Source organism: Leptodactylus fuscus, chromosome 5, assembly GCF_031893055.1.
Source record: "Leptodactylus fuscus isolate aLepFus1 chromosome 5, aLepFus1.hap2, whole genome shotgun sequence".
Lineage (NCBI taxonomy): Eukaryota > Metazoa > Chordata > Amphibia > Anura > Leptodactylidae > Leptodactylus > Leptodactylus fuscus.
Window position 1 is genome coordinate 206,566,111 of NC_134269.1, and position 14,312 is coordinate 206,580,422.

The window sequence follows — 14,312 nt, forward strand, 5'->3', positions numbered from 1 at the left end:
GATCCGAACAGCACGCACCCATAGAAATGAATGGAAGCACCTGTGACGCTGACTTTGCTGGCGGCCGGCCGTCGTCACAGGTGCTTCCATTCATTTCTATGGGCGCGTGCTGCTCGGATCGGCTGATCTGAACAGTGTTCGTTCATCTCTAGAGCTGCCCTTTCTTCAGGCAGAGTCGGGCTTGTGACAGCACCCTCTGGACTAGGCCCATTAGTTTGGGCCTACTCCGGAGCGGGAAGCCGCGACTGTCGGATGCCGCGACTGTTGCAGCAGGTGCATTTTGGTCCTATTCTGATGCGGCCAAAATACGTGGTCCCATGCCCCGTGTGTTTACGAGGCCTAAGAGGTTTAGTCACGAAGGCCTCAACCAGTGCACGGTATACAAGACATCAAAGGATCTGCTTCACTGTGGCCCCTCCATGTGTTATCGTTGCTTTTCCCGGGTGGTCCCCCCGGTGATCTTTGCCATTCCCCCCTCCCTCCAAGGGTTATCATTGCCTTTCCCCAGTGGCCCCTTCAAGTGTTATCGTTGTCTTCTCTCTGGTGGTTACCCCCCCCCCCCCCAACATAGGTCTCCCATCTTTGCCATTCCCCAGTTCCTCCCCCATGCGTTATCATTATCTTTCCCCAGTGGTCCCCTCCTACGTTTCTGCTTCTATTTTACGGAAACCGCCGGCGTTCCCATAGGTATAATTGACATGCTGCGATTTACACTTTTTGAAATCCCAACATGGCCACTACGGATATTTTTTTTTTTGCAATGTGTGGATGGGATTAGCCAGAATCCCACCCACTTGGCAGGTACTGTAAAACACGGCCAAACCGTGGCGTTTCCACAACACGGGGTGCTGGCCTAAAGTGATTGTCACTAAACGTATTTATTAGAGATGAGCGTATAGTATTCACAGCTATAGTTTGGAATACCTCGCTCCCATAGGAATGCATGGGGGCGGCCGTACAGCAAGGGGTTAGGCGCCGGCCGCTAATATGCATCCCTATGGAGCGAGGTATTGAATTAACTCTAATATTTGTCCTGTATACATAGAAGAGATGATTGGTGGGGGTCCGACCACTGAGATCCCTGCGGAGCCTACGAACGGGGTGTCTTATCATTTATTGTGAAAGCTGCTGATCCCCCTGGTGATCTAGTGTGTGGGCCATTGGGGACGGGGTATATACTGTGTAGGGACGACAAGGGGGTCTTATACTATGTGGGAGCAGAGCGAGGGTAAAGGTTCAGCCCTCTGTATCAAAGTACAACCCCAACCAACAGCAAACAGGGCTACGCCCCTGTATAGGGGCCATAAGGGGGGACATTATACTATGTGTGGGGGCAGAAGAGGAATTCATATTGTATGTGGGCAACAAGGGGCATGAAACCATATGGGGGCACTAAGGGGTATTATACATGGGCATGGGCTGGGTGGTACGTAATTTTCCGCAGCAGATTTTGTCCCTATTTCTGTCCCGGGGTTGTCATTGTGTGTGACCCAACTGTCCTAGGTTGTAGGAGTATTATTGGCCTTACAGAACTTGTAGTGGTAGCCATTGGCTATCACCCAGCTCTCCCAGGTTCGGATGTAAATACTTAGACTGCAGTGACACTGCGCATTCTGGCCGCTAGGTGGAGCCTTTGAGCTGTGTCAAAAGTGTCAAAACATAAACGAGTCCGTCCCGGCTTCCGTAGGTCGCGCAGGCTTGTGGGAGCTCGGTCAAGATGGCGGTCATTATCCTCTGCAGGGCGGCCGGTGCCCGGGCAATGTCACGTAAGTCATACGGGGAGAATGCAAGAAAAGGAGGGATCGGTCCCGGGAGCAGAGAACGGGGGCCTTGCCTGTCATTATATGTGTCCACCAGGGGGTGTCACTAGTGTACAGCGCCCCTGTGCGGAACTACAAGTGTCAGCTGTGCTGGGACTAAGGGATTTCATGTACTTAGTAATAGAAGGGACCTGTCACCTGGTGTCAGACTGCTGGGACTTGTAGTTCTACTATCTCTGGGGATCTAACAAATCTCATTGACCGGCTAACAGGAAGGTTCAGTAGTAATAATAATAGTAATACATTATATTTGTATCTCATCATATTCCGCAGCGGGATTGTGTTATTGTTATATGGAGACTTGTACCGAGCTGTTGTAGGATTATTATGTATGTCTGCCATATGCGGAGATCCACATTACCTTCATCTGCCCTATCTATGCCGTTACTTGGCACTTGTGGTTGTAGCGCCTTCATGTGGCCTTGTAGTGTATGTTCACCTCTATACACCATTAGATATCATCTATAAATACATTACTTATCCTGTATTATACTCCAGAGCTGTGCTCACTATTCTGCTGGTGCAGTCACTGTGTATATACATTACATTACTTATCCTGTATTATACTCCAGAGCTGCGCTCACTATTCTGTCGGTGCAGTCACTGTGTACATACATTACATTACTTATCCTGTATTATACTCCAGAGCTGCGCTCACTATTCTGCTGGTGCAGTCACTGTGTACATACATTACATTACTTATCCTGTATTATACTCCAGAGCTGCGCTCACTATTCTGTCGGTGCAGTCACTGTGTACATACATTACATTACTTATCCTGTATTATACTCCAGAGCTGCGCTCACTATTCTGCTGGTGCAGTCACTGTGTACATACATTACATTACTTATCCTGTATTATACTCCAGAGCTGCGCTCACTATTCTGCTGGTGCAGTCACTGTGTACATACATTACATTACTTATCCTGTATAAGGGCTAGTTCACACGTGAGTATAAGGGAAGGTTTTTGACAGCGGATTTCGCGTCCAAAACCTCCCCTTATAATGGTGGTCTATGGAGACCGCTGGGCTTCTTTTCTCCGCTAGCGGCGAGCTGCTGCTAGCGGAGAAAAGAAAGGACATGTCCTTTCTTCAGGCGGAAGCCACGCAGGCTCAGCCGCGCGGCTTCCGCCCCCGGCAGCTCCCTCCTATGTCGGCTCATTCATTTGAGCCGACAGCAGAGGGTTAAGCCACGACAGCGATGGTCGCGGCGGGCGGGTTTTGACAAGAGAGAGACGCGGCGAGCCGCGTCTCTCTCTGTGTCAAAACCCGCGCGGGCAGTTCACGTGTGAACTAGCCCTTATACTCCAAAGCTGCGCTCACTATTCTGCTGGTACAGTCACTGTGTACATACATTACATTTCCTGTATTCCTGCCCTCGTGTGTCTCTGTATGAACCCTCTGCTAATATCTGTTCTGTCTCTTTTATTCCAGGCTCACAGATCTCCTCACTGGCCGCCTCTGTCCCTGTGGTCTTACAGCAGAGGGGCGTCCATCATTCTGTCATCCCCCGCGGGAAGCCGGGACGCTCTGCTGTCAGCGGGATAGTAGCCACGGTCTTTGGAGCGACAGGTTTCCTGGGCAGATATGTTGTCAACAGGCTAGGTAACTTGTAGTACTATCTTCTGTCCTTGTGTAACCACCAGGGGTCACTGTTTGCCTCCACTATATGAATCTATTAAAGGGGATATCCATTTTCTTCTGGTGTTGGTGCCACCAAGAGACCCTATTACAGTTTGTATGCCACGTGAGCAACTCTGCCCCCGGTATGCAAACATTACTGGGAGCAGGGCTGTCTTGGTGCTGATCTGTGTCGGACCCTCATAGATCTAAAATGGATAGCCTATCAGTCAATAGAAACTGAGGACAAAGATATTGATAATCTTTCCTTAGGATAGATCATTAAAGGGGTTGTTCAGGACTCAAAAACATGGCTGCTTGCTTCTTAGCAATAGCAAGTGACATCATGTCGGTCACATGGCTGCGCTGCAGCTCAGTCCCATTCATTTTAATGGGATGGAGAGGCAACCAATGAACATAATGAGTCCTGCACAACTCCTTTAATATCAGATCTAGTTGGGTCCTACACCCAGAACCCCATCTGATCAGCTGTTTGGAGACACCACAGTATGTGGACAAATGCTGCCAAGCACAGCGCCGTACACTGTATAGTGGTTGCACTTGGTATTGCACTTGGGCTCCTGCTGACCACATATTACCAGCCGCCATGTAATACTTCATCTCTCCTGTAGTGGCCACTGCTGAGGCAATGCCTGCCATCCCTAATAATATCAGCCAATCCTCTGCATGGCCGTGTTCTGAAAGGGGTCGTCTTTGATGGGACAACCCCTTTAATTTTTAAAGGGATTGTTCGGGATCTGAAAGTAATTGGTCCAGGTCACTTAGGGTCCTTGACCCGGTCTGTTGTTTCGGCTGCCTGTATACTAGGTATACAGCTGGAAGCAGCCCTGTTCTATTTCAGGTGAATGGGATCGGGGCTGCAGTTTCAGGCGCCGCCATAAGAGTGTACGGACCAGGCTCTGTATACAGTGTATGGAGCTCAGTACAGTGTAGTGGTGGTGCCTGTTTCATTTGACTTAATTTTTGGTTTTAATCTCTTTTAACCCTTTATTTCAGGACGTATCGGCTCGCAGGTGGTCATACCCTACCGATGCGACCAGTACGATGTCATGTACCTCCGACCTATGGGAGACCTGGGACAGTTACACTTCATGGTAAGTGGCTTCATTCAATTTTCCTGAAGGTAAACCACTGCCAAAAATGAAAATTTAAAGGAATTGTCCAGGATTGAAAACACGTGGCCGCAGAACAGCAGCGCCACAGTTATCCACAGGTTATGTCCGGTATTGCAGTTTTGCTCCTTAGTGGTTGGGATTGAGCTGTAATACCACACATGACCTGTGGGCAGCAGTGTTTTTGTAATCCTGAACATTCCCTTTCCCTTTGCTCAGGTTCCAAATCAAGTCGTTATACTTGTAACCTATGCAAAGGATTCGTCATCAGTATGTGATCTTGGGGACTGATACCTGGACCCTATGCAGATCAGCCGTATGCCAGAAGCTGCAAGTGGATGAGTGTTGTATACAGCACTGCAGCCCTGACAGCTGCGACAGGGTTGTTCAAGGTCCAGTTGTTGGACCCCCCTCCAGATTACATACTGATGACTAGAGATGAGCAAACACTATTCAAAACAGCCGTTTCGAATAGCACGCTCCCATAGAAATGAATGGACGTAGCTGGCACGCGGGGGGTTAAGTGACCGGCCGCCGGCAAAGTCTGCATGCCGGCCGCTTCCATTCATTTCTATGGGAGCGTGCTATTCGAAACGGCTGTTTTGAATAGTGTTTGCTCATCTCTACTGATGACCTATCTTGTAGACTTGTTTTGAGGCTGGAAAACCCATTTTAGGCCCAGTTCACATCTGCGTTTGTGTCATTCTGTTCCAAGCAGCACTTTTCTCTCCGCATTTTTCATATGGAAACCACACGGATCCCATTGTAGACTAAGGGGTCTGCAGGTTTCCTAAGGTAACCGCTTTTTTTCCTGAACGGAAACCCATTTGCAGATGTAAACCGAGCCTAAGTAGCAGATTTTAGAGATCTGCTCACTGCAGTCTTTCCTGATGTGTCTAAACAGGCAGTTTGGCCACTAGAGGGAGCCCCGGGCAAAATATTAAAGGGATCCTATCACTGGATCCCCTTTTTTTCTCCCTAACACGTGGGAATAGCCTTAAGAAAGGCTATTCTTTTCCTACCTTTAGATGTCTTCTCCGCGCCACTGTTCCGTAGAAATCCCGTTTTTCTTCGGTATGCAAATGAGTTCTCTCGCAGCACTGGGGGCGTCCGCATGCTGTGAGAGAACTCTCCAGCGCTGTTTCTATCTTCTTCTGGAACGGCCTTTCCCTGTGTCTTCTTCCGTCCTGGGTTTCAATCTTCACAGTAAGCTGGTGTAAGCGGCCATTTTCTTGTGGCCCAGGCATGCGCAGTCGGCTCTGCCCGAGACCTAGAAGATTGAAAGCCAGGATGGAACAAGACACAGGGAGAGGGCGTTCCAGAAGAAGATGGAGGCGGCGCTGGAGAGTTCTCTCGCAGCATTGGGGACGCACACAGTGCTGTTTGAGTGCTGAGGACCGCCCCCAGTGCTGCAAGAGAACTCATTTGCATACCAAAGAAAACCGGGATTTCTACCGGAGAAGACATCTAAAGGTAGGAGAAGAATAGGCTTTCTTAAGGCTATTCCTACGTGCTAGTCAGAAAAAAGGGGATCCAGTGATAGGATCCCTTTAAAATCAGATCTTTGTAGTAAGGGACCCTATTTAGTTTTGGGGTGGAATTCACATAATTCAGCAAAGTTGTTAATGGCTCCCTTGTCATTTCAGGAGTGGAACCCGAGAGACCGAGACTCCACCCTGCAGGCGCTCCAGCACTCCGATGTGGTCATAAACCTTGTGGGGAAGGAATGGGAGACGAAGTAAGTGTCCCGAACCTTTGTCGCTCTTACACCGGGATCAGTCTGCCCCTCTTCTAGACCATTCATAGCCCACAACCTAGATCTGGAGCCGGACTGGGAGGAGTTTGGATCCCGGGATGTTGGGCGCTGTTTTATGCTGCGTTTATGTCGTTTTTAACACAAATTCTTTTGGTCTGATGTCACAAATAGCTTTTTTTTTTTTTTTTTTCTCTTCATTTTAGTAATTTCAAATTCGAGGACGTGTTTGTCAATATCCCGAGAGACATTGCATCATTGGCGCGAGAGGTGGGCGTGGAGAAGTTCATCCATGTCTCCCATCTTAACGCTGACATGAAGAGCCCCTCAAAGCTGCTGCGGAATAAGGTGGGATGCGGACATTAATGGGAGATGGGAGGTTTTTGTTTAAAGGGGTTGTCTACAACTCAGGATAGGTTATAGGCATCGGATCGTCAGGGTCCGACACCGAGGCCCCCAGCTGATAAGTTATCCAGTATACGGCTGCAGTCCCAGGCTCCGCCATTACCGGGTACAGACAGGAGGCTGCAACTCTGATCCCATACACTTTCATGATAGCTGAGCGGCCGTATACCTTGTATGTGACTTCCAGCGGCTGATCAGCATAGGGTTGTCATGTTAGACCCTGACCGATCTGATACCGATGACCTATCCTGTGAATAGTCAGCATCCAACTTTGCTGGGTCGTGGACAATCCCTTTAAGCTGAGTTTTGTTCACATAATCTTACAGTCTGTTGTCATCATTTTAGGTTTGGATCCAACTTTTTGGGATCTTGAGAATGAAGGGGCTGCTGAGCTGGTTTATCGCTGCCCCCTCCTTTCCATCTGGCTGTGTAGAAAACTGCAGCAAAGCCCCTTTAATGCCAACGGGGTTTGGTGCAGTTCCCTGCACAGTAGGGTGGGCTGGAAAATATAGAAAGCAACGCAGTGCTAAACCAGTGCTGCACCTCTTTCATTTTTAGGATTGGTATTGTTGAGCCCACACGACTCGTAAAGTGGTATTAAAGGGATCCTATCATTGGATATCCTTTTTTCTCTCGATTACACGTAGGAATAGCCTTAAAGACTATTCTTCTCCTACCTTTAGATGTCTTCTCTGCGCCGCCGTTCGGTAGAAATCCAGGTTTTCTTCATATGCAAATGAGTTCTCTCGCAGCACTGGGGGTGGTCCTCAGCGCTCAAACAGCACTAGGGGCGTTCCCAATGCTGCGAGAGAACTCTCCAGCGCCGCCTCCATCTTCTTCTGGAACGGCTTCTCCCTGCATCTATTTCCAGTGCTGGGTTTCAATCTTCTAGGCCTCAGGAAGAGCCGACTGCGCATGCCTGGGCCACAAGAAAATGGCCGCTTACACCAGATTACTGTGTATGCGGCCATTTTCTTGTGGCCCGGGCATGCGCAGTCAGCTCTTCCCGAGGCCTAGAAGTTTGAAACCCAGCACTGGAAGAAGACACGGGGAGAGGGCGTTCCAGAAGAAGAAGAAGGAGGCGCTGGAGATATCTCTCGCAGCATTGGGGCCCGCCCCAAGTGCTGCGAGAGAACTCGTTTGCATACCGAAAAAAACCATCCAGTCCAGTGTGCCGCCATCCATTGCTTCTGCCTTAATGTTATATTGCTGTTGCTTTCTCTGACATCAGGCGGTAGGGGAAGAAGCCGTGAGAGACGCCTATCCTGACGCCATTATTCTGAAGCCTGCAGAGATGTACGGCCGGGAAGACAGATTCCTCAATTATTATGCAAGTAGGTCTTTTTTATCAGAATTTTCGGCTAGGTTCACGTCTGCGCCTCACTCTCCGTTGTTCGGGATGGTGTATTCCACATGGCAATAGGCGTCTCATGTCGAGTCCTGCAGTTTACCTGCCATCTCTGTAACCCCGATCATTCTCCTTCTCTTGGGCACTGTGGACGACACCATATTAGATAGGATCTGCCCCAACTTACTTGAATGAGACTGAGCTGCAAACGGGCCTTGTGACTGATGATCATAAGGTACATTTAACCCCTCCCCGACATCTGCTGTAATATTAGAGAGGATGTCGAGTATTTAAAGAGGACCTTTCATGGTTTGGGCACAGGCAGTTCTATATACTGCTGAATTCAGCACACTGTCGGCTTTCCTGATCTGTGCCCCAGGTAAAGAGCTTTCGGTCCCGGTACTGTAGCTCTTCACAGTCAGAAGGGCGTTCCTGATAGTCAGTCAGGAACGTCCTTCTCCACAGCAGCGCCTATAGCGCTGTACAGTGTGAGCAGGAAGGAACGCCCCTTTCCTCTGATCACAGTGCACGTCCATAGACGAGTATTATCAGGAGGGGAGGGGGCGTTCCTCCCCGCTCACACTGTACAGTGCGATGGGCGCTGCTGTTTAGAAGGACGTTCCTGACTGACTGTCAGGAACACCTTTCTGACTGTGAAGAGCTACGGTACCGGGACCGCTAGCACTTTACCCGGGGCACAGATCGGGAAAGCCGACAGTGCGCTGAACTCAGCAGTATATAGAACTGCCTGTGCCCCAAACCATGAAAGGTCCTCTTTAAATATGGCGGCCGCTCAGAAGAGACCTGGCGCTAATGCCCTCAATCAGTGCCCGGACTGATCGCGAGCATTAAGGCCCCTGACACCTCGGTCAAGGCACCAGGGCCAGCATCCCGCCATTGCTATTGAAGGCTCCCAGATTTGTCCCGCAGCCCAGCTCCGGTGATATGTCTAGGCTACTCCACAACCCGTGCCAGGCGTAACTACAGAGGACAACATGGTTCTCTATGACCAGACAGAGTGTGTGAAAATCCAGTAATTTACTATTTTTGTTTTATTTTTCCCCATTTCTGTGACTTGTCTTCTTTCTGCGCAGACATGCGGTGGTTTGGCGGAGTGCCCCTGATATCCTTCGGTCAGAAGACGGTGAAGCAGCCGATTTACGTGAGTAGTCGCTGCAGTCCTTATGACGGTACAGGTGGCTGTGATACGTATTTCTGGACTATCCTATATACTGCCCTATAGATTTGTCACGCGGCTTTTCTATACGCAGGTCGTGGATGTCGCCAAGGCTATCGTCAATATCATCAAAGACCCCGACTCTGCAGGGAAGACGTATGCTTTAGCTGGGTAAGTCGCTGGCGCTGACTAAATGGGGGACGTCAGGGGGGTCGTACCGTGCGGCTGTTCATAGGAACGTCTCTTAACCCTTTAGTGACTGGTAATATGGCATCATAAAGGCTCGCTTAGCCGGCGGCTTGTTTTTCTTTCTTTTTTTTTTCTGCGGGATCTTTCGGTCAAGCCTTGAGATCCGCGGAGACGAAAATGGGCACTTAAGCCTCACTTTTATCTTCCATAAATCATTCCCACATAATGGACCGGCGACATGTCCATTTCGGAGGTTGTTTTCTCCTCGGCTGAGTGCAGGGATGTTAATTCTTAATCGTTCAGGGCAGGTCTTAGGCTTGGCAGCGAGGATGAGGAGGATGTCTACGGAGAGGCGGCTGCGCCCTGTCCTGATCCTTGTATGTGTGGTGTTATGGCCGACCCCCAGAGGGTCACTGTGGGAATTGGGTCAGTGATAACTCTTGTCCTCTTTTTTTCTCCCTATTAGACCTCACCGGTATCTTCTTCAGGACTTGGTCAAATACATATTTGCCGTTACTCATAGACCTTTGCTGCAGTACCCGATGCCTCGCCCCATCTATCAGTAAGTAGGAGTCGTCTTTGTAGCCCTTAAAGGGCTCATCCAGCTTCTAGTATTGATGGTCTATCCTTATGATATTAGATTCACAAGGGTCCAAGAGCTGAGACCCCCGCAGGCCGTCAGGACTGCTCCCCGATATTGCTTACATGCCGGGAGCGGTGCCATTCACTTGCCATAAGATTGATAGTGGAGGGTTTTGGTTCATTGCATTGCAGTACCTAAACTCACCACTGTATGGCAAGAAGCAGTGCAGCCCCCGGTATGTACACCATATTGGGAGCTGATCTGTACTGCACAGATCTGATATGATTGACCCCTTTAAATGGGTTTCTCATTTGTGTCCTATAACGTATATGGTTTTTCTGCTTGCCGTCATTTCTCTCTAAAAATCCTCGGTGTCTCCTCTTTGTAGTCTGATCGGCCGATTCTTTGAACTGAATCCATTTGACAAGTGGACGAGCCGCGACAAAGTGGATCGAGTGAGTACTGCCTGCACTGCCAAACGCAATGGAAATGTTGAGCGGACAATATCTATGCCATCTGTGTATAGGGGATCCCTTTAAGATAGTGGTCTCCAGTCTGTAGCTCTTCCGCTGTTGCAAAACTACAACTCTCAGCATGCTGTATCCGTGTTGGGACGGGTTGTAGACCTCCCATCTTACCCCCTTGGGGATTTACTAGCTTTGTGTATAGAGGAATTGCTGTAGGACGAGGTGTCATGTTTAGTGTGACCACACGTCTACAGCCCAGGACCATGAATAACATAACTCCTTGTTGCTCCCTAGTTCCACATCACAGACAAGAAATATCCCGACCTCCCCGGTCTGGAAGACCTCGGCATCGTTCCAACGCCCATCGAGCAGAAAGCCATCGAGGTCCTACGTCGTCACCGTAAATACCGCTGGTTGGATGCCGAGTTGGACGTGGCGAAGCCGGCCACCCCTGTGAACTTCTAAGGGGTCATGGCCTGTGGGTTCTTTATAAGGATTGAGAATTGTGCTTACACCTCCCGTGTACATAAATAAACTATTAATGGTATTGTCCACTTTATCTGGGGGTGGTTTTCCTTTTATGGTTCAGTCTGTGCTAAGTGTGACAGAGGAGCTGGACTCTACAGAGTGTTCAGTCTCCCTGCAGCGCCACCACAGGGGGAAATCGAGCATTACCCCGTGTCCACTCTGATCTATGGGTTGTCTGTGTAATGCTGGACAGGACGGGTCCTCCATAGACAATCTTTGCAACCGCTCTAGGATGAGGACCTTTCCCCCAGATGGCTGATCCCGTGGAGAAGTGAACAGATCATAGTGGGAAATTTAGATTCATCTTGGGATAGTTTTACTTTCTTTGGTGTAATTTTTTTTTTAACTGTTTGCACATTGTTGGCCTCTAGGTGGCAGGCTTGTCTTGTTGAGCATTCTTATTCCGTATGTATACGCTTCTAGTCCTTTTCCTTGTATATATATCTGCATTACATTCTATACTAAAACTACATATACTAGTGTTCATTAAAGGGGTTGTTCAGGCCCTTGAAATTTTTGATAGAAGGCTTAGAAAGGCCAGAGTATAATGTACGTCTCCGATCGCAACCGCCCTCTGTGTCTCTGTATGCTAGGACCTGAGAATACAGTGGGGATCGGGGTATGTATATATATATATATATATATATATATATATATATATTATAACTCCACTCCCAGCATGCTCTATTCACTTCTCCTAGGGTCCAGGAATAGCAGAACGAGCCACAATAAACACCAATTTGTGTCTATGGTCAAAAATTTCAAGGGGCTGGACAACCCCTTTAATATTCTCAATGGGGCAGATTTATTACTGACAGGTGCATGTGCCAGAATGGGGAGCGTATGTTATATTAAATTGTCCTTGTCCCACTCACATTCAGGTGCAGATCTCCCCACTATACCAGAAAACCGGTGCGGAGGAATTGATAAATCCCCCTCCCAAATTCTCTTAAAGGGCCCTCTGCCCAAGTGAATGGAGATCTAAAGGGGTTGTCTAAGACCACACAAAATTTTGGCAGGAAAGGTGGTAAAATAACCCACTCAGCATTGTCTTACCTCTCACTATTTTGGTCCTCCAGGCTGGTCTGGGAGGACTGGAGTGGGAAGGGGAGCTAAAGCTGTAAGGAGTAATGGGTGCCTTTATTTTTTCGTATTCTCGCCCTATATTTGCCCTGCTCTGAGCTCAGTCCCTGTTCCGGAAATCTTTATCATCCCAAAGAGATTTAGGAAACGCCACTTATCACCTCGGACCCTCGGGAGCTCCCCCTTAAGATAGTGAACATGTCTGTCCGGCCCATGATAAAGATTCAGTTTCATAGTCTTGGCTACTGAGTCCTGCCCGTCCCGTGCCAGCTCATCTGAGGAGAATGCTGGCAAGTTTGAGGAACATCAAGATCCAAGGGCGGGTGCAACCGCTGGCTATCGCCATGTCCAGCCTGTATATAGCGTGTAACTTCATACAAGCCGATCCCGCTCCCTACTCCTCTCCCCGTGTATCACTTACAACAGTTCAAAGCCGCCTTCCTGTGATCTTTCCGGAGACTTCCCCTGCTGGACGCCGCCGGTAGATGTGAACTATTCCAGGGCGAAAATAGACACAAATGAATAACTTCCGTGTAAACAGCGGCATAAATAACCTGCGTGGAGGGGGCGCCTTTTACTTTACAGAGGGGAAATGGCTGCCATCTGCTCTTTGTTATTCCTTCCATCTGGTGTATACATCGCACTGGATACAGGAGCAATAAACACTTCATTTACATGTGTAGGTACGACATGAGTCAGCCGCACAATGACTCCTATTTATATTCAGTTTATATACATTTTACTTCTAAGAAAAAATTCTTAAAGGGGCTTTCTGGGACACGGATCATTAATATGTCATCGGTGAAGGCCTGACACGTGATCCGCCGCTGCAGCATTAAGGCTGGGTTCACACAGGGTTTTTTGGTCCGGGACGTGAGGCGGAGGCCGCCTCAGGTTCCGGACCAAAATACGGGTAGCTGCGACTGGATGCCGGTGCAGTATACTCTGCTCCGGATTAGGCCCAAATGAATGGGCCTAGTCGGGAGGAGGGAGTGTCTTCAGGCGGATGTCGCGAGGCGAATCCGCCTGAAAGAATGAGCATGTCACTTGTTTTTTATGGGAGCCGGAACAAGTAGCTCTCAGAAAAAAGAACTGACCGATTCCCATTGAAATCAATGGGAGCCATCTTTTTGGTCAGGATTTTGAGGCGGATACGGCCTCAAAATCCTGACCAAAATACCCCGTGTGAACTCACCCTTAGGTAACCGCTCCAGCCTATTCACTCAATAGAAAGCACAGAGCCGATGCTTGATATTGCAGCTCAGCCCCTTTAACTTGAATGGGACTGAGCTTCCCCTAGACCATGTGGCTGATTTATGTGACATCGAACACAGATAGAGTCAATGGGCTATGTAGTCGTAGTCAGTAATTCTTTCTACTCGACCCAAAACTGGCCCTGACTCCGACTACAGCTCTACAACCCCAGATGGAGTTGAGTACAATCGAGAAGCAGAGACGTGGCAAGTCTTTGTTTCACCATTCAGCTCCATCTCTCCTGCCGGAACCTTGTAGTCATGTCTATCCTGACACCGGACTCTTGAGTTTTTTGGTCAGGATTTTGAGGCCGTATCCACATCAAAATCCTGACCAAAAAGATGGCTCTCATTGAAATCAATGGGAGCCGTTTCTTCCGGCTCCGGGAAAAAAGAAGCGAGATGTTCATTCTTCAGGCCGAGTCTCCTTGCGATTCGGCCTGAAGACACTCCCTCCTCCGGACTAGGCCCATTCATTGGGCCTAATCCGGAGTGGAGTACGCGGCTGGATGCGCGGCTTTTGGACCAGAACTCGAGGGGGCCTCCGCCTCAGGTTCTGGTCCAAAAAACCCAGGGTGAACTTACCCTTACTCCTACCTGGAAACCATTTCTGTCGTGGGCCCCCCAAACACAAAGGGCCAAATCCAGTCAAATATAATAGGGGTGGTAATGTATAACTTGGGAGATGGCCCTATAAGATCATGTCATGGGGACGGGACTCTTTAAATAATACTAAAAGCAAAGCTAAACTGTAGGTTTTGGATCCATTATTGTATCCCCGATCCTCCGCCAACCTTGGTCCACATTCTATACAGCTGTGAAGAAGTAATAGCGCCATCGCCAGGTGTGCCAGGACTGTCACGTAGGCCTTGACTGCAGCCCTGATATATATTTTGGCTCTAACCTTTGGCGTGTCGAGCGGCCATTTTCCATTCATTTCTTACTTTTACTAT

The 14,312-nt window shown here is 48.9% G+C and overlaps 1 protein-coding gene across 1 annotated transcript; it reads left to right on the forward strand.

Moving 5' to 3' along the window:
• Positions 1 to 1,670: 1,670 nt before the first annotated feature.
• Positions 1,671 to 11,054, forward strand: NDUFA9 (NADH:ubiquinone oxidoreductase subunit A9). Its single transcript, XM_075275069.1, has 11 exons — positions 1,671 to 1,766; positions 3,255 to 3,425; positions 4,458 to 4,555; positions 6,220 to 6,311; positions 6,533 to 6,674; positions 7,963 to 8,065; positions 9,174 to 9,241; positions 9,351 to 9,427; positions 9,912 to 10,007; positions 10,417 to 10,483; positions 10,790 to 11,054. Exons 1-11 carry the CDS (start codon positions 1,718 to 1,720, stop codon positions 10,958 to 10,960), a joined length of 1,134 nt encoding a protein of 377 aa, XP_075131170.1. The 5' UTR covers positions 1,671 to 1,717; the 3' UTR covers positions 10,961 to 11,054.
• Positions 11,055 to 14,312: the final 3,258 nt, after the last annotated feature.